The sequence below is a fragment of the Xiphophorus maculatus genome, chromosome 12, assembly GCF_002775205.1.
Source record: "Xiphophorus maculatus strain JP 163 A chromosome 12, X_maculatus-5.0-male, whole genome shotgun sequence".
Taxonomy (NCBI): Eukaryota; Metazoa; Chordata; class Actinopteri; order Cyprinodontiformes; family Poeciliidae; genus Xiphophorus; species Xiphophorus maculatus.
In genome coordinates, this window is record NC_036454.1 from 24,182,005 (window position 1) to 24,208,296 (window position 26,292).

The window sequence follows — 26,292 nt, forward strand, 5'->3', positions numbered from 1 at the left end:
TTCAGTCAGATTGGATAAGAGAGTGCGCTTCTTGTCAAAGAAAAAATAGTCAAGTAGACTCACAGAACTAACAGATTTTTGAAGCAGATAAAAGAAAACATAATGCTAAAAAATGCACACACACTACAAGAGTAGCTCAAATGGGAAAAGAGTTAACATATATTAAAATGTTCACAATTTCTGTCAAGATTTGTATCTTTTCATCTGACATCACACTGCTTCGTCATGGCATTCATATGCTTGAACTTTTTTCACATTATGCTTAGTTACAACAACAAGTTTCAGTGTACTAGGTTATTTGATTTTTCGCTTGAATTTAGAGCTGGTCCTTGAGGCATTCTAACACATTAATATACTTTAATCTAAACCATCACAGGTAACGCTGCCTGTATGTTTAGGACTGTCCTGTTTTGAGGTGAATCCCTCCCACATCCATTTGACGACTCGCCCTGTATCCCTGCAGTGAGCATGTCTGTCAGAGCTGGGGATGGTACCAGGAGAGCATGATGGAGCAGCAGGTCAAAGGAGTTATCGCTGGAGCTTACAGTGTTGGGCGTCCTGCAGTTGAGCTTGAGCTAAAGTGACAGTTAGCTCAAGCTAAGAAAGAAGATAGAGGGGGGTGAATGATGAGAGAACAAGACTAGGACAAGATGTAAAATAAGTCATAGAGGCAAACAAAACTAGGAGGAAATGTGAGTATGTTTCAGAAATGACAAAATGTACAACTATAAAGAGGAAAGAAAGAAAGAAATATAAGCACTGTAATCAGATGTAGCAGTCTTCATTTGAAATGCTAATATGCAATTAAAAGGTTTTATCAGAGGGCATTGCAGGTTCATTGTCAAAAGAAATTAGTGTCAACAATCCACAGTATAATTACACTATTCATACACTTTCCTTTAAATTACAACCACAAACATCAGCATATTTTGTTTTAATTGTATGTCACATAGTACAAAGTAGTGGTTAATACTAATGTGGAAAGAAAATAATAGAATTGTTTTAATGAAAAAATAAAAAACTTAATTATTTTTGATTATTTAGAGCTGCATTTACAACTCAAAGTCTTTTAGGATATGCCTCTACCAAATTCTCTCACTACAGCTGTCCTTTATTCCCCAAAATAGCTCAAGCTGAGTCAGATTTGACTGGGAGCATTTTTAGGTCTGGACTTTAGTCTGATTTATAGTCCTAAAACAAAAACCTTTCCTTCATACATCAGGTTCTATATGCTCAGGGTAGTTATTCTAATATAAAGTTTACCAAGACCCCAGTTGTAAGCAATTTTTCAGCCTCTGACAGATTTTCCTTCAAAGACACCAGCTTCCCTGTGGATGAAAATGCTTAGTTTTGATCCCATCTGACCAAAAAAAAAAAAAAAGCTGTGAACAGCTTTCCCACAGCATTATGCTTCCTGCCACTACTTGGATCACTGTATAGAGAGTATGCTCAGGACCGATTTAGTTTTTCAGACGACGGATTGAACAGAGCTCTGGTAGATGTAAAATGACAAACAGCACCATCTTGTGGCAAATAGCACAAATTACAATTCGCAAAATATATTTTTCAGGTAATGGTCTCGTGTTCAACGTTTTAAAAGGCTTAATAATTCAGACATGTGACCTTATTAACATAAGAACAGATACGTTTCTTCCCAATAATGTTCACAAAAATATGAAGTGCGACGGGAGAAAGAACAACCGCGGAACTCGCCAAAAATGTGTAAGTTTATTAAAATGCATGCGTTCATTCTGTATAAAGGATACAAACATAAATGTTTCGCTAATCTTACCCTTTATTTATGTATCTTGAACAGCAGCTCATGTATGCAGGCTAACCTTTTTAGACGAAGCAGCTTGTCTACAGACGGGGAGGTCCCTGTACAATTTATGAAACCCTCCCCTAGAAACATCATCAATCTACAAACTTCTTTCTGGTCTGCATTGGGTCTCTCGTCGTCTCTCAGCCGCTTAGTTTTTACACATAAAAGCCGCAGAGGATCACAGTGTGGTGAGTTTTCCTCACTATATTTCTCAAGCTATTTCCCATCAAGTGCAGATGTTTCATAATGATGTTTTGGAGTTCTGATTTGGATGACTTTTTCCTGCATTTTCTTCTGCTTTTACTCTTTTTTTAAACTTTGGAACATAACTTGATTTTTCTTTTCCGACATTGTTTTCACTTTCTGCTCTCTACTTAGCATGTTCCTGATTTGACAACATGGGGCTGATCCTGTCAGGTTATCTGTCAGCCACAGAGAACTCTAGTGCACCTCTCTCCAGTGTCACTCTTGCTCTGTGTCTTTTTACCCTCATACTGATGATGGCCGTCAGGGTAAAACAGAGCCACAGATTTTTCTTCTCCTACCACCATGACTCCCACTTTGACAACACAAAGTTCCCTAGTGCTCCAGGCCCCAAACCTTGGCCCCTTGTGGGCAATTTGCTCCAGGTGGGGGACCAGATGCATCTCTCTTTAACTCGCCTCGGTCTGCAGTACGGTGATGTTTTTAAGGTACGGTGAGTTTGTGTCTGGATTCTAATTTATTATGACATTATTTACACTCATCATATCCATGAATTCTAAAAATAATTTGAGCCTTTTGTGATATATTTCGATAATTCTTATTCCAGGTTGAACCGGCAATACAACGTCAAAGAATCGGGTGTGCATGTTGGATTTGTTAGTTCTGTTGTAATTCAGAGTGGCTTTGTTTTAATACTAATTGGGCTCCTTAACAACCCTGCGAGTAAATACATGTAAATTAGCACCAGGGTTAAGGAATTTGAAGGTACCATGCATCTGTACCTCTGACAGCAAAGCAGATTCATCAGCATCATGTCCCCACCACCATGCCTAACAGCTGGTAAAGTTTGCACAGGTTTGAAAGCCTCGCCTTGATTCCTGCGAACAAACTTATTGTTGCAATAGATAAACAGTTAAATTTAGGCTTGCTTGATCTTGAAACTTCCAAAGCATGAGTTTGTATTTCACTTTTTGAAGGTATTGATTGTGGAGTAGACGGTTCTTTAGCAGCTTGAAATCTGTTAATTTGAACAGTGACACTGATGTTGTTTATGATGGGCTTCAAACCTGGTGGTTCATTGATTGTTCTTGAACATTCTAACAAATTTCCTTCCATCTGAGGGCTAAACTTTGATCAGATGGCTTAAACTCTCAAATCAAGCATTTAGAATGACTGAGAAACTATTGTAAAATTTAAGGACTTTCATCATAATCCAGATCGTTGAGATTTTTTCTTTTTAAATTAACTGACATTATTTGTTCTACATTCATTCCATAAAATTCACCTTTAAAAGTCCCAAATGAATTCAGTATTCATGCACATGATGCATGTATATGAACTTGTGTGTGTTTTTCAGTGGCGGGAAGTAACTTACGTACAATTTTCATGTATCTGTACTTTACTGAAGTAGATTTTATCTTGGATACTTTCGACTTTTACTCCACTACATTTCACAGTAAGTATCTGTACTTTCTACTTCACTACATTTCTACAAAACCGTCGCGTTACTCGTTACATCCAAGTCGCATTGCTCTTTTTTTCCCCATTAAAATGTGAAGTTCAGGGACTTAACGTGGGGCTGTAAAATCCAAGCAATAACGTGACTTACTAATTACGTGTGTCTCTCGTTACCCATCTCCTCCCGGTTTCACTCGCAAGCGGAGCTCCAAGACATGCGCAGTGGTTTCCTCTGAGCGGGAGAAGATGTCTGTCTAATCGTCAGTAATAGAATACCGCTACATGAATCATAAGATTTGGCGACATGTAAATTCAGCAGCGCTTCGCTTTCACAGACGGTGGGGACTACGTCCAACTTTTATCAAACTTTTAGCAAAGCTAGCTGTACGGAGACAGATGTGTTGCATGAAAAAAGTTGTCACTCATCATTGTGCTGAATTGTTGTGCTGAATTGTTGACTGACGTGTCGCATATGTGGGACAACGCTGTGACGAAAAGTCTGCAATATATATTCCTGAACGATCCGACTCTTCTGAACGGCTCTTACATTGCAGTAGTTATTATTATTTTATTTAATATATATAGAAATTTATTTAATTGGCGAATAAATAAAACAAGAATCTAAGAGCAGGCAGAGCATGCTCATTGCTCTTCAATTGTTTTTGTCACCTGTCATGGTGGCAGATGTTTCAGCTGGAGAGGGTGAGAAGAACCACAATGCGCTCCTTCGGCTTGGTTACCTCTTGCTTATTGCGCCTTGGACAGTGTTCATAGTTGAGTGTTGTTTACCATTAGGGCATTGTCTTAATTGCTATGTGTAATGGTGCAGATGGTTGTGGTTTCTGACGTGGGCAAACCAGGTCAGAAACGCCCAGGGCGTTATCATGGCATGAGACCACCGGGGTTTGTAGCACAGAGATGGAAGCAAAGCGGAAAGAAGAAGAGTTTGGATTGATGATATTGGTTGAACTTATTTCAGCTCTAAGTATTTAATATCTATGTGTTTTTATGGGAATGTGGATCTTTAAGATCAATTTGAAAAGCAATTTTGATCATATTTCACATTTTATTGTGTCATGTAGCGCAGAGCGCTGGTCTTGGGGTCTTGGGTTAGGTGGTCTTGACTACGTCCTTGGTTGCATGTAAATCTAGATTTAAATTGTGTCACAGAGAGTAAACACAATAAAAAAAATGCTTTATCTATGGCATTTTTCATTAAAATGGCACATTTCTGACGTGTTAAAATTAAATATGATAGGTACACTTAATGACATTGTATTAGCGATTAGGTATTACATTCAGCAGGTACTTTTACTTTTAATACTTAAGAATTTTTAAAAGCCAGCACTTTCTTATTTTTTCTGAAGTACAAATGTTAATGTGGTACTTTCACTTTTACTAGAGTACATTTTTGTCTGTTTATTTGTACTTTTACTGAAGTACATTGTTTGAGTACTTTCTCCACCACTGGTGTCTTTGCCTCAGATGCGTTTCGGCTCTTTGCCAGTGGTCATCCTTAGTGGGTACTCCACCGTCAGGCAGGCACTGGTCCGTCAGGGAGAAGATTTTGCTGGACGACCTGAACTTTTCACTTTCTCTGCTGTGGCTGATGGGACCAGCATGACCTTCAGTGAAAAGTATGGACCTGCGTGGCTGCTCCATAAGAAGCTGTGCAAAAATGCCCTAAGGTCCTTCTCCCAAGCCGAGCCGAGGGGATCAGGGGCCACTTGCCTCCTGGAGGAGCAGATGTGCACTGAGGCTGCTGAGATGGTGACGGTGATTCGGGAAGAAGCTGCAAAGAACCACAAGACGATGGGTATAGATCCCACAATATCCTTAGTGACCTCAGTGGCAAATGTGGTGTGTGCCCTGTGTTTTGGGAGAAGGTACGACCACAATGACAAGGAGTTTCTCACCATTGTGAACATCAACAACGAGGTACTGAAACTTTTCGCAGCAGGGAATTTGGCTGACTTCTTCCCAGTGTTTCGTTACTTTCCCAGTCCGTCTTTGAGAAAAATGGTCCAGTGCATTCACAGGATGAACGGATTTATGAAGCGAAGAATCGAGGAACACATCAACACCTTTGATAAGGTAAAGAAGCCTGCTAACTACATTAAAACAAGAAATTTATTGTAAAAGAATGAAAAGGGGAAAAGAGTTCACATCTGCTAAAATATTCACAAATTCTGATTAGATTGGTGTCTTGAGGTTTATGCACTTTACAGTCCCATCTTTACTTCATCTTGTTTACAAGCAATATGTACTGTATGCAGTCCTGCGCACGTCTAGGCATTGCATGTGTGTATGTCTTGTTTCCTTTAGATTATGCCACTTATTTGCATCCCAATCTTTTAATCTGCCATTGCACACATACGGCACCGGCCACTGTAGCCAAAAAATAACAAACAAGTCCCCTGGGACGAACTATTGTTCTTGTGCAGAGTGCCTAAAATGTTCGCACACACTCTAATTAGGAATTACCAACCTAGTGGAAGACACGCGTCCCTCTATGACTGATTACCATTTTGTCCCTAATTAATTCGTTCAAAATTCAGTCCTAATTTTCTACATAATCACAAGATTGATTCCCCCCACCCCTTGTTATAATAATGACGACAATCTCAGGAGGTCATGCCATGAAAGTTTCTGTCATGTTTTGTACGTGTGGTTGCAGAACTGCATCCGGGACATCACAGATGCTCTGATCGCACTTTGTGAAGAAAGGGAAGAGAACAGGGACCCATCTCTACTTACTAACTCTCAGATCATCCACACCGTCATAGACATCTTCGGTGCAGGTTAGATGAACCAGCATAGCGACGCCAATGGCATTACTGCATAAAAAGACGCCCTCGTTTTTATGCAGCTGTGCATTTTGTGCTCTCCAAAAGGTTTTGACACCATCATTGCTGGATTACAGTGGAGCCTCTTGTACCTCATCAAGTTTCCAGACATCCAGGACAAAGTACAGCAGGAGATAGGTATTGTTTTATGTCTTGATAGGACAAATATCAAGATCTAGGTGTGTTTGTGATGAAAACTGAAACCCTAACTGTCTTGGTCAGTGTGACCGCAGCCTACGAAAACAGAAAGAATGTACGGTATGCTAATAGCGTGAGCCTGTCTGTTCTCATGAATGAGTCAGGGTTTTACTGTCCAAAAATAGCAGGTTGCTCATTAATGAATCCAAGTAGCACATCACTAATGAGCCTGAGTTTGTGTCTGTTGGTTTATTACAGAGACAAAAATCAAACTGCAATAGTTCCTAATAACAGTGATCTGGAGCATTTTGATTAATATAAAATTTAGCCCCAAAGGAACATCAAACATTTACCATGCAGATGAAAATACAACATTCAGGAAAAAAAAAAGTTTTATAATGTTAATGAAAGTAGCATGATATTTGTGAACTTTGAAGAAAATCAAAGCAAAACAGGTGTAATAAAAAGTCAACTGGTCTTTGAGAAACTCAAAAGCTCAGACCAAGGTTTGCTGACGCCGGAGTTACTTTTGATGTAGACTGACTGAACCGGTGCCGAATGTCCTGAGGCACGTCACATTTTCACAGTGAGAGGAAGGGAGGGGGGATGCTAGGAGGTGACAGGATGAATCAGAACAGTACAAGGGTTGGAGAGTTCAAGAGAGACACAAAGGCAGTTACACGCAAGGCTCTGAACGACCATAATTTACCATTGTTCCTTAACGCAACTAAAATATTGGAGGCAATGGGCTGAAAGGCTGCTCTTTGTAAGGATGGACTGCAGCTGAACTAGACACCTTATTCACAAAAACAGGATTATTTAGAATGAAAACAAGATATGAAGTGAAAACAAGTAAGTCCTTAGTCCTATAGTCTTCAGTCAACTGCAAAGTTGTCATGCCCATTAAACTTTAATAGATTTGTTGGAATTTCATGTGATGGGCCAACACAATGTTTGAAGTGGGGCTAGATTATAAACAATATCCAAATCTTTGAACATTTTAGAGAGTACTTTTCAATCTGTCATCTGAGAATGGACACAATGTGGCACCAGGACATCTCAGGTGTGATTATCTGTCGATGTAAAATCTCAGTATCTTGCACTGTGCACATCTTGCAGTAATGTAAACGTGGAGAAAAAAAACACAGAAAAATTCATAGTTGAGTGAAAGCTGTAGAAGTCCAGTTCGCCACAGGCAGAGATGAAAACTAAGACAGCACATCACCCAACAAGTCATCTCCACAGACACTTAGTGTTAGCAGCACCATGCTGTGGGGATGCTTTGCTAAACCACAAACAGGGAATCTGATCAGTGTGTGTAATACTGGGTAATCCTTAAAGAAAACCTGTTAGCCTGCAAAAGACTTCAGACTGGGGCAGAGAAGGAAAAATCCCTAAACATACGGTTAAAGAAACTATAAAACTTTTTGATGAAAGTATATTCATGCGTTAGAATAACCCAATTAAATTGTATATTTAAGTCTAATTCAGTTTTTATGATGATATTTGAACATTGGTGCTCATAGCTTTGATTCAATGTACTTCAGCTATTTAACTAAGACATGTGACAATCATATCATAGTTTTCAGATGCTCAGTGTTGGTAGACATACCCCCCAGTAGTCTAGCAGCTGTAATGATAACAAAAGCTAGCTATGGAAAGTAATTCCTCAGGTACATTAAATGAATCTCGTCAGTTTCATTTTTATTTGAACATTTTAGAATTTCTACAACTTTACTATCAGTTGGTCTGTTGCTTAAAATCCCAATACATAAACTAAATGATGTGTTTGTAATGTGGCCAAAAGGATCAAGGAATACTAAGACTTTAGGAAGACATTACATGTTTTCAAAAATAGTTGCAATCCTATTAAATAAAAAAATAGAACAGAAAACAAAGATGGTACAATAAGATCTTAGTTTACTGTAAATATTTAGTTAAATCTGTTGTTTCTTCTTTTAAGATGAGCACATTGGCTCAGCCAGACTTCCTGGGTTTTCAGACAAGCCCAACATGCCCTTCACTGAAGCATTCATATTCGAGGTGTTTCGTCACTCTTCCTATGTTCCTTTCACCATCCCTCACTGGTAAGATTTGAGCTTTGGCTGCAGTTTATTTTGGTTTAGCATAAATATTATCGGAACCTTTCATATGTTCCTTTATTTCCAGCACCACCAGAGACACCATCCTGAATGGATATTTCATCCCAAAGAACACGTGTGTCTTCATTAACCAGTATCAAGTCAATCATGATGTGTGAGTTGTCACAAACATTGACACTGATTGATGGTTTAAACATGGTTTATACCAGATCAGGTATGTATTGTCTTTTGGGATATTTCTCATTAAGCTTTGCATCGAGGGACAAACTCAGACTCCAATCAGACTGGATGAACAGTGTTTGTGAACAATGGTTTTCAAGCCTTGGTATAGACTCAGTTACCTTTATGTCTGGACTTTGACTAGATCATTCCTACTTTAAACCATTATTTTTTTTTAGGTGATTTGGCTCATATTCCTGCTAGACGTATGCTGTTTGTGATGTTCTATTAAATAAAATTCCACTGAAAGACTGAACTTTGTGGTTGTGTGATACTGCAAAATGTAGAAAGGTTTGAATGTAATAAATAGTTTTGTAAGCTGTAGAACTCTCGTTGTTTTTCATTTTGAACTAGGGATCTTTGGGGTGATCCAGAGAAATTTCGGCCACACCGCTTCCAGGGCCCATCTGGGCAATTAAACAAGGAGCTGACGGAGAAGGTTCTCATCTTTGGCCTAGGGAAGAGGCGCTGTCTTGGGGATGGATTTGCACGTTTGGAGATGTTTGTGTTTCTCACCACGCTGCTCCACGGTTTGCGGATTGAAAATGTTCCTGGACAGGAGCTGGATCTCAGCACAGACTATGGTCTGACCATGAAACCACGTCCGTACAGGATTACAGTCTCCCCCAGATTTTAGACACTCTGGACATCACAAGTCCACAGAGACGGTGGATCTGTCGTTACCGTTCACAGACTGGAGTTTCTTTTTAGTTTAAAAAACCTAAAAAGGAGCAGTTTCTCTATTAAACACACCATTTGTTTAGATGTTCAGGTCAAGCAAACTGCATTGGTATATGTTGAAAATGTTCCAGTACTTAAAGTCCATCAAAATAAAAAAGAATAGAAGCAGTCCCTCATTAAAAGCCTTTACATGAACTTATTATTTACAGTTAAACACTGGGGGAGAGGAGGGAACCATTTTACAGAGCGGTGATTAGTGCTTCAAGCCTGAAACTGTGTTCAGCCAAGGTGCATGGATCCCCCTTCTCTTTGTCCTGCCTCAGCTTTTAAACTGCTGTAATCCTCTCACCTATGTCATGTCTCTGGCTCCTCTTCCACTTGTTGTTGCTTTACGTCATACACATAAAATAGTTTATCTTCTCTTATAGTTACAATCTATTGTTTAAATATTACTGTCCTGAACCTTTTTCTAAGCTATTTCTCTCTCTCTTGACCTCCCACATTCTTAAATTACTAACAGTCTCAGTCGACTATAAAGATGGCAATGAAATGTGAAATTAGGCAAGTTAGTATCAATAAACTAGACTCACAGAAGTAAGAGCCGAGCAGGGCAGAATTATCCTTACAAGGAACGTGTTGTACTCCAAACTGTTGAAGTTTTTCTTTCTTTTTTTCCCCCTAAACTCCTCAGAGGAGAATGCATTTCACCGGCGCATACTTCTGTCAACCAATGAGCTGTTTCACGTGGATTGATGATGTTGAGTTGTATCTGTAATCACTTCCTTGTTGACAGTCACAGAAATTTGTAGCTCAATAGTTTGATTTCCATTAGTTTATGTAACAATTATAAATGTTTAGTGACTTGTAACACAGTTGTGCATTTTATAACCACTGCATTCATCTGGGTTCGCTTGTTCTAACTGTGACTGTATGCATTTTACTTTTTAAGAGTTAGCAGAGCACTAATAAACACATCACATGTGATAGGCAGGGTTGATAACTAAAATCATATTTAAAAATATTTTTGAAATAAAGAAAATGCACTTTTCTCATAATCTGTGACTCATTTGTCTTAATTAAATAACAGTATGGGGCAGTAAAGCTGGTCTAGCTCATGATAAGATGAGTGCAGCTGAACACAGGGAAATCCTGGAAGAAAAAGTTGGAACTGGGGTAAAACACCGACGTTTGTGTGTGTAATATGACACAATTTTAAAAAGTTGGTGCTTTTGTAAGACACTGCAATTACAGAACAATCCTCCATTTTTCTTTGTTTAATTTCTGTGCAGCAGCAAAGTGGTTTAATCAGCGAAGCAAACTATGAAGACCTAAGGACCTGTTAGTCCTTTCATCAATCATGTACCCCCTCCATCTGCTCTCTGGTCCTCACTGCAGGCTTTGTCCTTCACTTTGCTCTAGCCGACTGACTCACAGTGCAATTTAAACTCATCAACAATAACAAATGAAGGCCAGCGTGTGTTGATTGGCCACTGATCCAAAGCAGCCAATAAAAAGGAGCACGCAATGTTAGAAAAAGTGCGATACAAAAAGAACCGCTTGTCGGATCTACATCATAGATTAGGAGAGCGTGACATTTAAGACTGGGCCCAGCTACAGGTAAAAAAAGAGAAGAAAAACTGTACTAAAATGACTCCAGCAATTTATTTTGATGGTTTAGAGCTTTTGGAGTGGAACAAAAACAAAAAAGCAGCAGAAGATCCAAACTTCTACAAATTCTATAAATAAATAAATGCAATACTTCAGAAAATAAGTGGCTTGCAAAAACATACTCCTGAATCTTTTTCATGTTCTCTGTGGACATTAATAGGTCTGTCATGATAACAAATTTTGCTGAATGATAAATTGTCCCAGAAGTTATCGCAATAAACGATAACACTGTTGTTATGAAACCATTTTCAAGTAATAATAATGCAGGAACACATTCTTCCAGATCAATAAACTTTAGATTCTAATGAACATTTAACACTGGAACTGGGAGACATTTTAAATGTCCAAAATAAATAAACAAAACAGAAACAACAAATGAAATTAATCATGAAGTCTCTGTAAACAAAACTGTCTGTCACAAAAATCCCAACAGGATACGTAAAGATATAAATAAAATCACAGTGCATGAAATGATATAATAGATTAATATCAAAGTTTATTATTTTAGACTACAGCTTTTCCAGTCCTTTTTCTTTCATATTATAAGTCAAACTAGAGTTTTCAGTCTCAGCTTGTAAATTCACTGTTAAAGAAACACAACATGAGCTTTTTGCTTTCAGTTTTTTAGACATATACAATAATCCTTTGCATGTATGAATCACTAAGTCTTTGTCATCCTTTAGACAAACAGAACCTGAACTGTGGGAGCTTTATTCTATAGCTCAATGCACCAACATTCATTTTCAAACAGCTTTCAATCTCTAAAGCAAAATGTGACTTACTTGTGAACGCCCATCTTCATCCAACATTTAAACCTTTTAAACATGCCAGCGATTACAAGACTGCCCGATAAAACACAGTGTGCAGAAACAACAGCCTATCAAACATCCACCTCTTCCACTGCCTGTCCAGATTTCAGCTTCATGATCACCTTTAAGAAACACAGAGAGGCAACCAGGATTTTAGTCATTTAAACCACTGCAGTAATATCAAACATTTTGTTTTATTTTGAAACAGAAGAGCTTCATATCAAAGCAGAACAAATTGAAACTGTGCGGACCTCTTTCAGCTGGGCGATCTCTTTACTGTCCACATTTCTCTGGGCGTTGTTAGTTATGGCCTTCACTCTCGTTGCATAACTGAAAAGGTCCATCAAGTTCAATACATAGATTTCTACCGGCACAATAAATAAACTACTGTCTCTTTTGTGTCTGATTCTTACACGAGAGATGTGAGAGTTTCGTCCAGATTGTATTCTGATGGGGAAATGTTGACAATCATGAGGGTTTTGGCATTTCCTCCCAAAGAGTCCTGCATAACCTGGAAAGGATGGGGTAAAGACTTGTGCTGCTTTGCATGACAGAATTTACAATCCAGGACCACATTTGGTTTTCATCAGCTCTTTTGTTTACTGTATGTTCTTTGGATAAATCTAGTTTGTGTATGGGTTTTTACACCAGCACCTGTGTGAGCTTGCTGTTCCTGTATGGTACATGTGGCAGCTCCGCAGACAATGCTGAGATCACATCACCCAAGGCACTCAGAGACTTGTTGATTGAGTTTGCCTCCTACAAAGTGGCATGCAGTGCATTAATATTCAATCCCATTTAATTTGATACTCCTAAACTCTAAATTTCTAAGTCTAAAACCAGAATTAGGTTTTAAGTTAATATCCCAAGCCTTGAGTATCTCAAAGAGCATCATCTGAAAAAGAAGAGTTTTGCACAACTACAAACTCACCAAAAAATATTCAAGGGGTTTGAATACTTTTCACGGTAACACAGGAGCACACCTTTAGCTGGTGGTCCTTGGCACCGGTCTTTGCTGCTCTTTCACTCCCTGCCAGATCTACAAGGCTCAGCTTTCCGGTGTTGACACTCCCAATAGTCAGATTCCTGCTCTCCACCATGATGCCAACAATCAGATGGGAGCGGGAACTCTCCACATTCATCTCTTAAAAACAGCGACAGTACGAAAAACAACAATCAGCACTGTTAGTTTGTCTCTTGTGATGCACTTTTGTACAGATAGTTTCAGATAGTGAACACTCAATGACATTCTAATAAACGTGGCTCTTCTGAAAGCCGATTCTCTGCAGCTCGCCAGTTAGTTCAATAATGACGTACATAGCTACCTTTTCTCTAACTGGAGCTAAAAGGATTACTCCAAACCATTTAGCGCAGCCCTGTTTGAACTGCACAGTATGGGGCACTCACTGGTGGCGGAGATGTGTCGATTGGCGCAAGCCTGTTGGAACAGAGCATAAAGCTCCTGGGCACTGGAAGCCTCCTTTGTCTCTGCTCCTTGGGCGAACACAACCCCCTTTCTGTTCCTTTTGATCTCCACCCGCCTGGTCGGGCCATGGGGTTGTGTCTGCGCATGGGCCTCACCCGCCTGGCTCACGAAGAGGTCCTGCAACCTGTCGTTGTACAGCTCCAGCATATACGCCGAAACCTGAGGAGGGGGAAGGATGAAGAAGCACCGCAACCAGAGGCAGGAACATACAGGAGGAAGACTGCTACCTTGAAGTCAAATTTAGAGCCGTTCTCGCGCATGATGTCAAATATGCCGTTAAAAGATCTGGGCATAATCCCAGGGTTCTTCTGATCTTTGTCCCCAACCATGGTGAAAGTTTTCCCTGAGCCTGTCTGGCCATATGCAAAAATGCAAACATTGTATCCATCGATGACTGACTGCATCAGCCTGTGGGAGGGAAATGTTGGGAATTATTGACAAACAAAGTGTTTGACATTCTTGTGTGTTGTATTGTTTTACCTGTTTACATCTTGAAACAAATCTTCCTGAGAGGCCTCTGTACTGAACACCTTATCAAACTGAAACTCTCTGGGCCCTCGTTGGGTTTCCACAGTGACAGAGTAATCGTCTAATTTAGCCACCACAACGGACCCACCTTGTGTAGCTTCACTTCGGTTCACTGGACGAATTCGACAAAACACCCTGATTTTACCTGATAGGGACATAAAAGCATGAAAAAAAAATCACAAGAGTCTAGTCCTTACTGAAAAAAATCGATTGCAAGTTGGTAATGTTTGTGTACCTTTCATTTCTTCCACCATGTTATAATATTTCTTCCTCATTGCTCTTTCTGATGTGTAATTCTCAACTACCTTCTTCTTCTCTTCCTTTTCTCGCTTCAGCTTAAGAGAAAACAGTGAAAAGACTTTGGTATGGTAGAACCCAGACAATAAGATCTGAATGAAAACATTTCTGTTTTTATTCAGGAATGTTCCTGCAAACTGTTCCTGAACAAACTGAAGATGCTCAAAAAGCATCTTCAGTTTGTTGAGCCAAGTTTTGATTCTAATGGTGAAAATAAGTTTCAGTATTCCTCCAGTCAGCAAGAACCTGCAGGGTCTAGGTTTAAAACCTACTCTGCAAATACTAGTGCTTTGGGTTCCTTTCTGCATATTATAGATTTAATTTCTAGCTTACATGTTCTGATGGGACCTAGCCCAGGTTCTACCAGGCCCTGAAGTGAAGGGTTTCTGATTTTAATGTTTTATTTTTTGAGTTTCCAGCATATGTCTTCCTGGCTGACTTGCTGTCATTCCCAATCACTTCTACTTTGCTATTATTTCGCTCACAGTTGAAAGGATTTTATTGAAAGGATCAAAATACCAAAGTCATTTTTGGAAAACAATAATCTCATAGCCCCAACTTTGACCGAACAGCAACTCCAAGAATCTCAAATTTAAATAAATAAAAAAGATATATTGTCCTTTTTATTTTTTAGAATAAATAGGTACCAGTAAACCTGAAAGGATTCAGTGGGTATAAACAATGGACAGATGGATTTTGGAAAAACTCTACTTTTATGTGGACATGGTTACAAATCTTAATGTCTTTATATTGTAATATTAATGCATAAACGAAACATGTCTGGGGTAAATCCCTATGCTGGTTCTAGTGCTGGTGCCCCACAGTCTCTTAAAACCTGCCCTGCAAGTTGTTACTCTTGTGGCTCTGAGTTGTCTGAATGAACTCTTACCTGATCCTGCAGCAGGAGAAGCTGGTGGCCAATCCCCTTTACAGTCCTCTGTGCGGTTGGAAGTGTCTCTTGTCCCAGGATGTCCTCCAGCTCAGACATTTCACAATCTAAGCACAGAGTAAAAAAAAAAATTAGTATCTTTCATAAGACTTGTGGTTGAAGAAGATTCTGTACTGAAGCAAGAAGTTCAGCTTCAACTAGTTTGGTGATACATGAATGTGAAACTCAAACTTGATTGCAAGCAGTGCTTTGTAATGTCATGCAGGGATTGCCAATGAGGGTCACAGCTGTGTTTGATAGGTAAAAGTTTAACTCCCTCAATGGAAAATATTGAAAATGTTTATTATAACAGCTTGTGTGATCAGTGTTTTGATCAACACAGTTGTTGTCCTCTAGTGTTTGTGTAGCTATTTATTTACTGGCATTTTTGGGGCAATATTCAGCTGACCTTAGAGTTGAACTCACCATTCATTACAGGGCATTCCCCAGATTTGATGTAGTCTAAAGCAATTTGACACACCTCATGTTCCCTCACTGTCTCTTGCAGAAAAGACAGACTTGACTCATCTGACCTATAAAGTGAAACAAAAGTTTAAACTACAGTTTTAATATTTTTCCTCAGTAAAGGTTTGCATAGATATTTCAAGCCATGGTCATTTCTTTTGCGGACAGTTTAGATTGTCTCTAACCCCTCTTGTCTGGGAGTCTTCTCTTTATCATTGCTGTCCTGTTTAGCGGTTTGCAGATGAAGTTTGTCTCTGGCTTCAGCCAAAGCAACCCGATTGTCTTCTATCATTTGGTGCAAAAGAGCTCTCGACTCTGGCACTGCACTGCAGATTTCATGGGCCTTAAGGAAAAATGATTGTAAGGTATCAAACAGCAACTTTGGAAGACATATTTGAGATAATGTGAGAAGTAGCCTGAGGGCAGTTGTTCTGCAAAGTGTGTGGCACAGCACCTTGGTTATGACGGTGGGGAGCAGGACGCTGCAGTGTGGCTGTGGGACAGGAGGGACGGGGATCCTCTCTGCTTCCAGGAGCTCAGTGAGCTCCCTCTCCTTCTGGTACAGGCTCTCCTTCAGCTCCTCCAGGCGGGCGTTGGCCCCCTCCAGTGGCTGATCTGAGACACTGCATGTCTGAATACAAATGCACGGTGACAAAAAAAAAGCACTTGCTTGTATTTAAACAATCACTAAATGTTAATATCAAACAAAAGTAACCCAGGACCACAGAGAAATTAGATTTTTCCATTTTTATTAATCAAAAAGATATGAAAAAAAAAGAAAAGAAAAAAACATTCTGCCACCTCTGGTAGGAACCTCTGCTACCATGGTTGTACTCTTCTTTGCAAAAAAGAAAAAAAAGAGTATCATTATATAGCCATGAGTTAGCAAAGGGGATTAACAGTTTTTTTTTTTTGCTGTAGAGTTAATTTGGCTTAGCTTTTTCCCCCGATGATAACTAAAATCATCATTAAAAAACTAATTTTATATTTACAGAGGTTACATTTGCATGATGTAAAAAATTGTTTGAGTATCTGAAAGATTAAGAGTGACCAGAAAGCAAAAAGAAAATTAAAGAGACATTTAAGGAGGGAAATACTTTTGTACACCACTCTATGTTGAATTTTTTTCATTTAATCCTCACAGATTAAATGAAGCAAAAGAAAATGTCTTGGACATATAGTACTATTTTGTTATTCTGATGATCCAACCCACCTCCGTTTGTTCTTTCTTGTCTGACCCCTCCTCATCTTCTGCTGCTTCCTGTTGCGCCTGTGATGAAGATACTACCAATATTTCTTGGACTTGCCCTATTTCTTGTCTGGCCATCTGCAGCTCCTGCAGTGCTGTTCGGGGTAACACACACAGAGTAACTTTTCATCCCTTTTTCTTTGTTTTCCATGTCACAAAATGCTGCTGGACTCACTGGAGGCCTGGTGGCAGTGCAGGGCATCCAGCCTGCTGGAGAACAGCTCCAGCATTTTGCTCTGACACAAAAGAAAAAACACAAACGTTATGTTTGACTCCCGCTCTTCTGCAATATGGCCACCAGAGTGTGCTCTGGTGTAGGAGCTGCCACATGCTCCCTAACTTTTTCTCTCTGCCATTGCAGGGTCTCTTCTTTCCATCTTCTCCTCTCAGCTCTTTGCTCCTCCAGCAGCTGCTCGTTGTGTGCAGTCAGCTCCTGCAATACACATACATGTCTTCAATTATGTCCTGTGCTTTTCAATTACCATGATCCACCATATGGTGGAACAGAAAAAATGGATTAGTAAATTAAAATGTTTGCATGTAAAGGAAAAGATGCATTTCTGAGTGACTTACTGCAACGTTCTTCTCCAGGTCAGCCTTCGTCTTCTCCACTTTGTCCTGGTAGAGGTCCAGGAATCTCCTCACAGTGTTCAGTTTGTTCTGATAGTGAGATCTGACCTTCTGTATGATCCGTTCCTGAGAACAAATGCAGAACTTCAATGAAAGTTCTGTTTAACTTCATATTCACACACTCTTACACTTTTTTTCTTTTACTTGTGTCTCCTGAGCCGTGAACTGGAAATTCTCCTCCAGTTCCTGCACTGTTTGCAGATGCCTCTTCTTCATTGTCTTCATGTCTTCAGCAATCTGCTTGTACACAATATGCTGCAAGTTAGCCGAAATGTGCAAAACTGCATTCTGTTTTGCAACATGACCTAATGGCTTCGAGGTAGCAGCATAAGGGCAACCATGTGAGAGTGAGTAAGAATAAAACACAGGATATCTGACAGTAGCTCCATTGTGCTCATACTCAACAACTGCACTAAAAATGTCTTGATGTTTGCTTGACATTCAACATTCGCTGCTTTAGAAGATAAAATTACAGTTTTGGTTTTCAGTAAAATAACAGTAGATATTATGTGTATTGGAGAGATTCTACTCCTTGAATTTCTTTACATTTTGTGATGTTACAATTACAACACTGTATACTTATTAGGGTTTTATCTTGTAGACTCACACAAAGAAGTGCACATTTGTGAAGCATATATATATATATATATATATGTATTTTCTTTTCTTTTTTACAAGAGCATGACAAGTTAATTCTTGGAACCACTTATAACCTAACTCTGCTCTTAGCTTCTCTACAACTTCATCTCTTATCTTTCTCCTGTGTGTTCACTAATGTCTTTAAACAAATTTGTTCTATTATTCTATTAAGTATAACTTTAAAGGATATTAATCTGACTTTGACTTTTTAGGTTCTAAAAGTCAAAGTGCACGGCCTGCCACATGCTCCCTTACTTTTTCTTTCTGCCATTGCAGGGTGTCTTCTTTCCATCTTCTCCTCTCAGCTCTTTGCTCCTTCATCAATTGTTGCAAAAACAATTTAGCATTTTTTCCCTACTTCACTATAATGTAATATTTTGTGTCGATCCATCCCATAAAAATCCATTAAAAAGTACTGCAGGTTGTAGTTGCAATGTGACAGAATGTGAAGAAGATGTCTGAATACTTTGCATAAAACAGATTTCACTGTAAGTATTTTGCAGTGTGAGCTCCTCTACTTGTTTTGCATTGTTTTCCTGTGCTGCTCATTATTTTACCTGAGCGATGCAGAGCTCAGCCGACTCATAGGGGATGTAAATCTTGAGTTCCTGTGAGCGCGCAGCTTCTCTGTCATCACTGCCAACTCCCAGCTGAGATTCTGATGAGCCTGCATAAAAATAAATACGGATGATTATTGTTTACTCTAGAGCAGGAACCCAGGTTGATAATTATTATCAAAGTAACCTGTGAAGTTAGTCTCAACTTCATACCAAATTCCACCAGCCGTCTCTCGTGTCTGTGAACTGTTTCAATGAAATCGTTCTTTCCATCAAGTGATTTCCTTGGTAACTTATATTTTATATGTATTTAGATGATTTGAAAAACAAACAAACAAAAAAATTTAAATGTTAAAGAATAAACATGTGCTGCCAGAGAACTCCAAGTGAACTTGCAAAATTTGTTTGGGGTTCTTGTCTAAGATGTTCTGTTAGAAGGTCAAACAAGGCAAAAATAATCGTTTGTATCCAATTTTTCTTATCCTCTAATCCTCTGAAGAAAGAAAAGCAAATTTAAAAATAGTGGCATAAATGTAGATGTAAATTGCTATTATTAAAAATATATCTAAAAATGCCTCCAACCAGACACTCACCCCTCATCATATTAACATAATTTATTTTGTATACAAAACCTTGTCCATTGCATTTCCTCCTGTCTGCAACAATCCAGCGTCTAAAAGCAGCCCACCTCCTCCTCCATGGACTTTTGTGCCGATGCGTGTCTTGTACAGGAAAGTTGGAGGGTCGTTGTAAAACACACAAAGATTTCAAGGACAAAAGAGAAAGAGAAGGCATTCACATTTAAAGCATGACATTTTACTTTACCTCAGTATAGAGTGAACATCTGGATCATATATTTTTATTAGTTTTGTTTATGTAATTATTTAGGGTTTTTTTGTCTCAATCTTTATTTTTGAAAATAATATTAAAAAAATGGACCTGTACTGCTCTATCAGCTTAATTCTTTCTTTCTATTCTCTACCTTCTCTATTCTGTTTGCAGTCACTTTTCCATTGTCAGACGTTCACAAAGCCAATCCTTCTGGAAAAACAAAAGCAGCCAGCCACACTTATCCTCTCTACTGGGGTGTGTTGAGACTCACTGATCATAGGGGAGCTTTATCTTTTCTTCATATAAGGTATTATAATTGGGCATGTCACGACATTTACTAGTGAATCTGAAATTTCTGTTGAAATTTCAATGGATTATTACAGTTTACATTAGAATAGAATAGAATAGAATAGAATAGAATAGAATAGAACAGAATAGAATAGAACAGAATAGAAACACCCTTATTGTCCCACAAAGGGGAAAATCAGGTGTAACAAAACCATAAAACGCACAAAAACTGAAAAAATTATATATCCATTTGAAAACAAAAGAAGCTAAATTGTTCAAAACACAAACTAAATCTGGTGAGATGTAGGATTATTATCTCAGATTATACCACTTTTTGCTATAGAGGTGTTAATTAATCTGGCTTTTAATTTTGTTGCATGATAATGTTTTTGATAACATTGATAAAATATTTATTCACTTTGCTGAACCTTAAAAGGCTTCTTGTCATCTGCAAGACATTTTCTGTGTCTCTGTAAATCTATCAGGTTGCTACTCCAAATATTAAGCTGTCATTTTGGCAACATAGAGACAGAACAATTTATTTTACACACAAGCTTCTTTGTTTTTCTTTTTTTTTGGTTTCTTTAATGCTCAGCAAAAATGTGGCAACAAAAATTTTGGAAATTCCCTCAAATGATTGGAACCTGATCTACAAATGGCTTACAATGAAAAGGTTTGGAAACTATATCCAGTCATCTCACTGATTATTTCTCAAGAATAAAAAAAATCCAGAATGCTACAAAGATAATAGGATGTACAACATTTTAAATAAAATACATTCCAGTCCATCAGACTCTGGCTATAAATAAGAACAGAGGAAATATGTTCACCACCTTTGGCGTTGCCTGTGGATTTAATGCCTTGCATCAAATCTTTATCGACCTACAACGTTTTTCTATTTTGTAGTGACGTAGCTACACGTAAGTCTACATTGCTGAGATTTTAATGTGACGGGCCAACACAAAGTGGTGCTTAATAGTAAAGTGCAAGAAGAACTGTTGAAAAAGAAAGACTCAGTCCGTTGAGGTTGAGAAGACCACCAGCGTTAACTCCACCCTGCGCAGCGCCTCTCAGTCACATGATCAACATCAAGCGAAAGCATTCAAGAGTGTAATCATTAACTTGTTTACAGATGAGAAGAAGTAATTCGAGGTGGACTCTATTGTAATGATTGAACTGATTTATGAGACATTTATGGCAATTTTATTGATCCATTGTGAGCACAAGAATGAAGACATAAATTTCAAGAACATCACATTTTATTTAAAGTATTACATACAATTTCAAGATGACATCTGACCGAATGTGTGCAGTTTTAGGGTGATCTACATCTTTTGAGATGACGCAAAAAAATCCCAACAAAACAAAACAAAAAAGAAAACACTTTTCATTTGAAATGATCAAAGTTTAAAAAATTATCTGTTTATTTTTTTAACCTTTTGCATCAGCTTATATCTAAAGCACTGAGTGATTCCAATCAAACAAATCTTTCTCCACTCTATCTGTCACATTCCCATCCCCTCTTTGTTTTCTGGTACAGGAATCTAGGTGTGTCGTCATGCTGTTACTCTCTTCTCAGAAATACCTTTCAGTGAAAAAACAGAAATCACGTCAGGACACTGAGAGAAAGGTCCTATCATGTGGAAATGCATCAGCTGCCTTAGCTTGGGAGCAGACAGAAAATGAACCCAAAGACTTAAACCAGAGCGAAGCTGAATGAGACTAAGACTGACCTGATGCGATGTTTCCGTACTGCTGAAACTGTGAGTTGGGAAATCTTGGACTTGTCCTCCGCTCCTTTAACTCAGGTACACTCCCGGGTAGGTTTTCCAAATCCTGCTCCGATACAGGGGCATGGCCTGACTGGGACGGCTCCTCCGGCTCCTCCGTCGACCTGATAGTCGTCTCCCAGGCAACTGAGACAGAGAACAACATTCAGAAGATCTAAATGAACACTGCAAGGAGGTCATGTGAATATAAATGCTTATATGTCACACCTACGCAAGGTCTTCTTGTGAAATTAAAAATAAAATCAAATATATATTTCACCAGACGTTTTTCAGTTCCTCTTGAAATGCTTAACGTGTGAGTCTCGATCATTTTCTTAGCATTCCAGACATACTTCTCTGAGTTCAAGCCCAGATTGCAGCTGAGCGACTCCGGCACATTCAAAGAGCTTTTCTATTCACACTGGTGCAAGCTTTCCCACAGCAACTCTTAACAAAAAGATCTGTATCTCTGTTGTTGTTGTTGTAGATCTGTAAAAGATCTGAATTCCTCTGCAACTTTCTGTGTCACGTCTGATTTTAAAACACCTCCAACTTTTATAAGGTAATTAATGTTGCCAATAATGGAAAGGAACCCATGTTAATGATGACCTGTGTTTACCTCGCAACAACACAACTGAATGTGTAATTCAAACAGGTATAGTAACTTAGACAAATTCATGCAGCCATTTTTAGATCTGTCACACAATTCAAGACTTTCCGGCAGGCGCGTTGATCATTTACTCTGCCTCCATTTCTTATTTCCACTCTGACCATTGCTGCACCGTCAATTGCGAGACAGCAGCTGTGAAGGTGAGAAATGTTTTATCTATACTGTATCCTGAGTTCAGACAAATTAGGACTACAGTCAAGTTGCAGAAATATTTTAAAATAGCTGGAGGAAGCTGCAGAGTTTATGATATGGCAAACTAAAAGAAATAAAATAAAAAATTCACTGTAAGTTATCAAGATGTGGTTAGTTTAGACTTAGACTTAGACTTGTAATCTTGTACTTAGATTAGTTTAGTAGTTTAGCTTAGTTTGCATAGTTTAAAATACAGATGAAAGATATGAAGAAAAAATAATTATAACAGCGCAAGAAGAGGCAAAAACCCAGTGGGCCTATTTAAAGCCTCCGCCAAAATAATACAGAGAAAAAAAAAAGAATACAACAACACAACGCTTCGTCTGTTGATTATAAATATTTGAAATACAATCAATACAGCATAAAAACACCTAAGAGTTTTAATGGGAATTTAAATAAAACTTGTAAAAATAAAAGTGACATTTCTTTAAGTAAGTATAGCGTCAAATAATAATTAAACTCTTTTAGAGAATGACTGCCTTTCATAAAATGCAAAAAGTCATTCCAAAGTTTATCTTCTCTGTACTGGAGAGAAAACTGACCTTTACTGGTTTGATAATTAGGAATGTGAAATGTTTACTTTGTCTATTGATAAAAACGTAAGAAGCTCCTTCTGTTATCTCTCTGAAAGGACAAATCTGCATCAGCTACAGAAACATCTAGAGCTAAATCTGACACCAAGCATGTATAAATTGTTAGAGGTGTGCTTATTTGAGGGTGCTTAGCTTTAAGTGTGACTTTCACATCTCCACACAAAGTGTGGAAACCTCCTCTTTAAACAAATAAATAAATTCCCATTTCACCTTGTCAGGAAGTTGTGTTATGTGATGCACTTACTTTGCTTCCCAGCAGGTGCCACTGAGTGATGCCTCCCTACTTTCTTTCCCAGGAAGGTCAGGGAGTAGGATCTTCTAGAAGTCCCAGATGTGTTCATGTACATTATGTGTGTCGGTCCTCACCACTGTTCTTATGTTCTACTGATTCTCTATAGCATTTGGAGCTGGATCAGTCCAAAAATCTGCAGGGAAAAGTAAGTTAAAATCCCCGTGGAGCCGAGATAGATGAAAAAAAAAAAGTTACCTAATATGCAATCAAATTGGTCCAAATATTTCTGTCCACATGATGAAATCTTGTTCAACCCTTTAAATATTAGCAGATGTCTCAAAGTTGACACAGCCAATTCACGCAGAGAGTGTAATCTGCCTCTCAGCCTCTTCCAGCTTCTGTAAGCTGCAAGCTGAAAATCTCAAATACCTCTTTATTTAACATTTTTAGAAAGAAAGAAATTGTCTACAGTTCTCAGCAGGAACAGAAATGGATCCATTTCTACCTGCATGGTACCTGAAACACCATCCCCAAAAGAAGCTATTTTCCATAACATACCACATTAAAACACAAATCAGTGTTTTGTTTTTTTCTTCCAATCCAAAGCAGTAGTGAGCTGGAAAATTAGATTAAAATGAGTTTAGATAAGTACCTGGTTGTGAGTCCTGAGCTCTCTGTCGGTGTGACTCAGGTCAGTTTGGGTGCTGCTACGCTACAGGAGGACAAAGCCAAGGTAATCCCGATGCCTCAGGGGAACCAAACTCTCGACAGGGTTTAAATATTAAACTGCAGAGGTAGAGTTTCACCAGCTCCTGGCTTCTCAGCAGCAGAGCACGTTGGTAAAAAGATGCCCCCAAAGAGTCCTCAGGTTCCTTCTGTGTTAGATCCAGATTGCAACTGGACTCTTTGTTGCCACTCGGAGATGTTTAGTTTTTACCCCCTCGCTTACTCGAGCAGGGGTTGTTTTATTTTAATTCATTTTGGCGGAAATGGCACACGTTTCTCTGTCATCGGGGTCAAATCAAGCTAATTATCTTTCTTGCGATAAAAAGGAGTTGAATGGAGTGTATTTTTTTCACAGTCCATATTCTTCCTGGAGATGCAGTTCAAAAATGATAGCCAACTCCTCTGTTCCTGCAGCGTCTGCTGCTGGTGCCTAACATTGTGTTCTTCTTCCCTGTTGTTTTTGGCTGACCTGGTCTGGGATGATTTCCTTTCTTTTGCTGACTAGGACTCATTTGTAGCATTTGGACCACAGCTGGAGCATCTGTTTAACACACCTTACTTAGCAGCAAATCCAACCCTGATGCCACTTTAATGAAAATACAGCTTTTCCATCTCTTCACTTTACTTTCCCCAGCATTCAACCCTGCACTGTCTACATTTCTCTCTGAAGCTCTGAAGTGTTGCTTTTTCAAATAGTGGACCAAAGTGTCATTTCAAAACTCACAAGTACAAATGACAACAGGGCAAACTTTTTTAACTTGCGAAATGTGTGATGATGATGAGTTTCATCACTAAAGGTTTGTTAAGTTTGATTATTTACCGTGACGACAAATTCTACCTGTGTTGAAATGATGTCGTCATGCAAAAGCATTATTGGCTTTTATTCATCTCTCTGTCAAAGAGCCCCCCTGTTGAGGCATGTGTGAGGCCTTAGCTGAACTGACATGACTGTACCACACCTTAAAATAAGTCATTACCTCACCACACCAAAACCACACTCCTTTCAGGAAACTCCGAGGCCTTGCAAAAGGTTTTAATAAGAGACTCACCAACGGAAGCTATTTGGGTTTAATGTCATTTATGATAGCATCAGTTGCTTTTTGTTACACTTAAATGTTTCAGACAGTCAAACAAAGATAGCCTATAAGTAAACAAAAACAACTGTAAAAATTCTCAAATTCTGATTTCATTCATCAAGGACAAAAGTTGTCCAAAACAAAATGACCCAACGTGAAAAAGTAGTTAAAGCATAAATCAAACAGAGATTAAACAAAGTTGTCTAGAAATCTTCCACTGTCACCCAGAGTTGACAAAAAAAAAGACATCATGGCTTGATTGAAAGAGAAGGAAGTCATTGACCTCAGTTAGTCTGGAAAGACCGTTGATGAATTCATTGATCACCTCTGTCTGCTTTAAGAGTTGCAAAGTCTTATGCCTGTGTCATTATTTCCAGACCCCTTTCAGAATATTTCACAGCTGCTCTTGCTTTAGATGGGGGCATGATCTTTTTGTTTTGTTTTGTATTTTTACTAAGAGTTCTTTAAACATACTTCACACTGGTTCTATTTAAGCAATTTCTTTATTCTGCTGGTTTTCACACAGGACCAGACTGGCTTGGCGAACTGTTTTACTTTGTCATTTAAGCAATACATTGAAAAAATAAAATAAATTAAAAAATTAAAAATAAAACACGTGCATTTACTTCAGTTGTTTTTGTGTAGTGTGACATTAAACTTATTTTGGTAATCTGAAACATCTACAGCGATGCATTTAGCATGTAAGCAAGTTACATAATTAAGATGTCATATGGCTAAATCAAGCATATGTGTCTTTATTCAAACATAATTAAAGATAAATCATTTGACTCCTTAAACACTGAGTCAGCAAAAAAAGGCATTGATAAATAAGAAAATGTGTTAAATCTGTAAAATGAACTGATTGTTGCAGGCGGCCCATATTAGGAGGATATAAGAAGAACTCATAGAGCATTTCTCATAAAGTCAGTAATGCCCATAACGCAAACTACCCACGGAAGTCCCAGATGTTGCATATCCCTGTGATTTTCCAGAGGATAACATTTTTATGAAGGATCAGGACCTGGCGTTTTCCCCGCACATGTGTCTCGGTAAGCCGCGTGGCTGTTAAACATCTGCAGGAGAAAATGCGCACAGATTTCTGCGCACCAAACGCCGTCGTGCGTAATGGACGGAGCTCCGCTGCGCTCGGATGTGCAGGGCAGACGCTCAGTCCAATCGCAGAGGTGGA

The 26,292-nt window shown here is 38.7% G+C and overlaps 2 protein-coding genes across 4 annotated transcripts; one reads left to right on the forward strand and one right to left on the reverse strand.

The window, feature by feature from the left end:
* Positions 1–1,940: 1,940 nt before the first annotated feature.
* Positions 1,941–10,462, forward strand: LOC102216589 (cytochrome P450 1A1-like). Its single transcript, XM_005804356.2, has 8 exons — positions 1,941–2,010; positions 2,201–2,514; positions 4,970–5,578; positions 6,162–6,285; positions 6,379–6,468; positions 8,432–8,555; positions 8,638–8,724; positions 9,144–10,462. Exons 2-8 carry the CDS (start codon positions 2,221–2,223, stop codon positions 9,424–9,426), a joined length of 1,611 nt encoding a protein of 536 aa, XP_005804413.1. The 5' UTR covers positions 1,941–2,010; positions 2,201–2,220; the 3' UTR covers positions 9,427–10,462.
* Positions 10,463–11,524: 1,062 nt separating this feature from the next.
* LOC102222274 (kinesin-like protein KIN-14I) lies at positions 11,525–26,216 on the reverse strand. 3 transcript variants are annotated; one of them, XM_023343936.1, is made up of 24 exons: positions 23,954–26,216; positions 23,314–23,494; positions 21,579–21,761; positions 19,359–19,448; positions 18,727–18,836; positions 18,425–18,484; positions 17,675–17,767; positions 17,474–17,596; positions 17,241–17,333; positions 17,076–17,136; positions 16,865–16,995; positions 16,106–16,282; positions 15,837–15,994; positions 15,613–15,719; positions 15,148–15,254; positions 14,197–14,296; positions 13,914–14,106; positions 13,661–13,841; positions 13,355–13,592; positions 12,931–13,091; positions 12,602–12,706; positions 12,361–12,458; positions 12,199–12,277; positions 11,525–12,069 (listed from the first exon to the last, which is right to left on the reverse strand). In XM_023343936.1, the coding sequence occupies exons 2-24, from the start codon at positions 23,414–23,416 to the stop codon at positions 12,019–12,021; spliced, it is 2,802 nt and encodes a 933-aa protein (XP_023199704.1). In that variant the 5' UTR covers positions 23,417–23,494; positions 23,954–26,216; the 3' UTR covers positions 11,525–12,018. The 3 variants fall into 3 exon arrangements, with proteins under 3 accessions (XP_023199704.1, XP_023199705.1, XP_023199706.1); XM_023343937.1 differs by lacking the exon at positions 18,425–18,484; XM_023343938.1 differs by lacking the exons at positions 11,525–12,069; positions 12,199–12,277; positions 12,361–12,458 and having other exon boundaries at positions 12,621–12,706; positions 12,879–13,091.
* Positions 26,217–26,292: the final 76 nt, after the last annotated feature.

Coding starts and splice junctions, on each gene's coding strand:
- LOC102216589 (XM_005804356.2), top strand. CDS start 2,221: ATGGGGCTGATCCTGTCAGGTTATCTGTCAGCCACAGAGAACTCTAGT. Junction 5,579..6,161: donor ACATCAACACCTTTGATAAG/GTAAAGAAGCCT, acceptor GTGTGGTTGCAG/AACTGCATCCGGGACATCAC. Junction 6,469..8,431: donor CAAAGTACAGCAGGAGATAG/GTATTGTTTTAT, acceptor TCTTCTTTTAAG/ATGAGCACATTGGCTCAGCC.
- LOC102222274 (XM_023343936.1), bottom strand. CDS start 23,416: ATGTACATGAACACATCTGGGACTTCTAGAAGATCCTACTCCCTGACC. Junction 16,996..17,075: donor GCACTGCCACCAGGCCTCCA/GTGAGTCCAGCA, acceptor TACCCCGAACAG/CACTGCAGGAGCTGCAGATG. Junction 14,107..14,196: donor CATGGTGGAAGAAATGAAAG/GTACACAAACAT, acceptor TGTCCCTATCAG/GTAAAATCAGGGTGTTTTGT.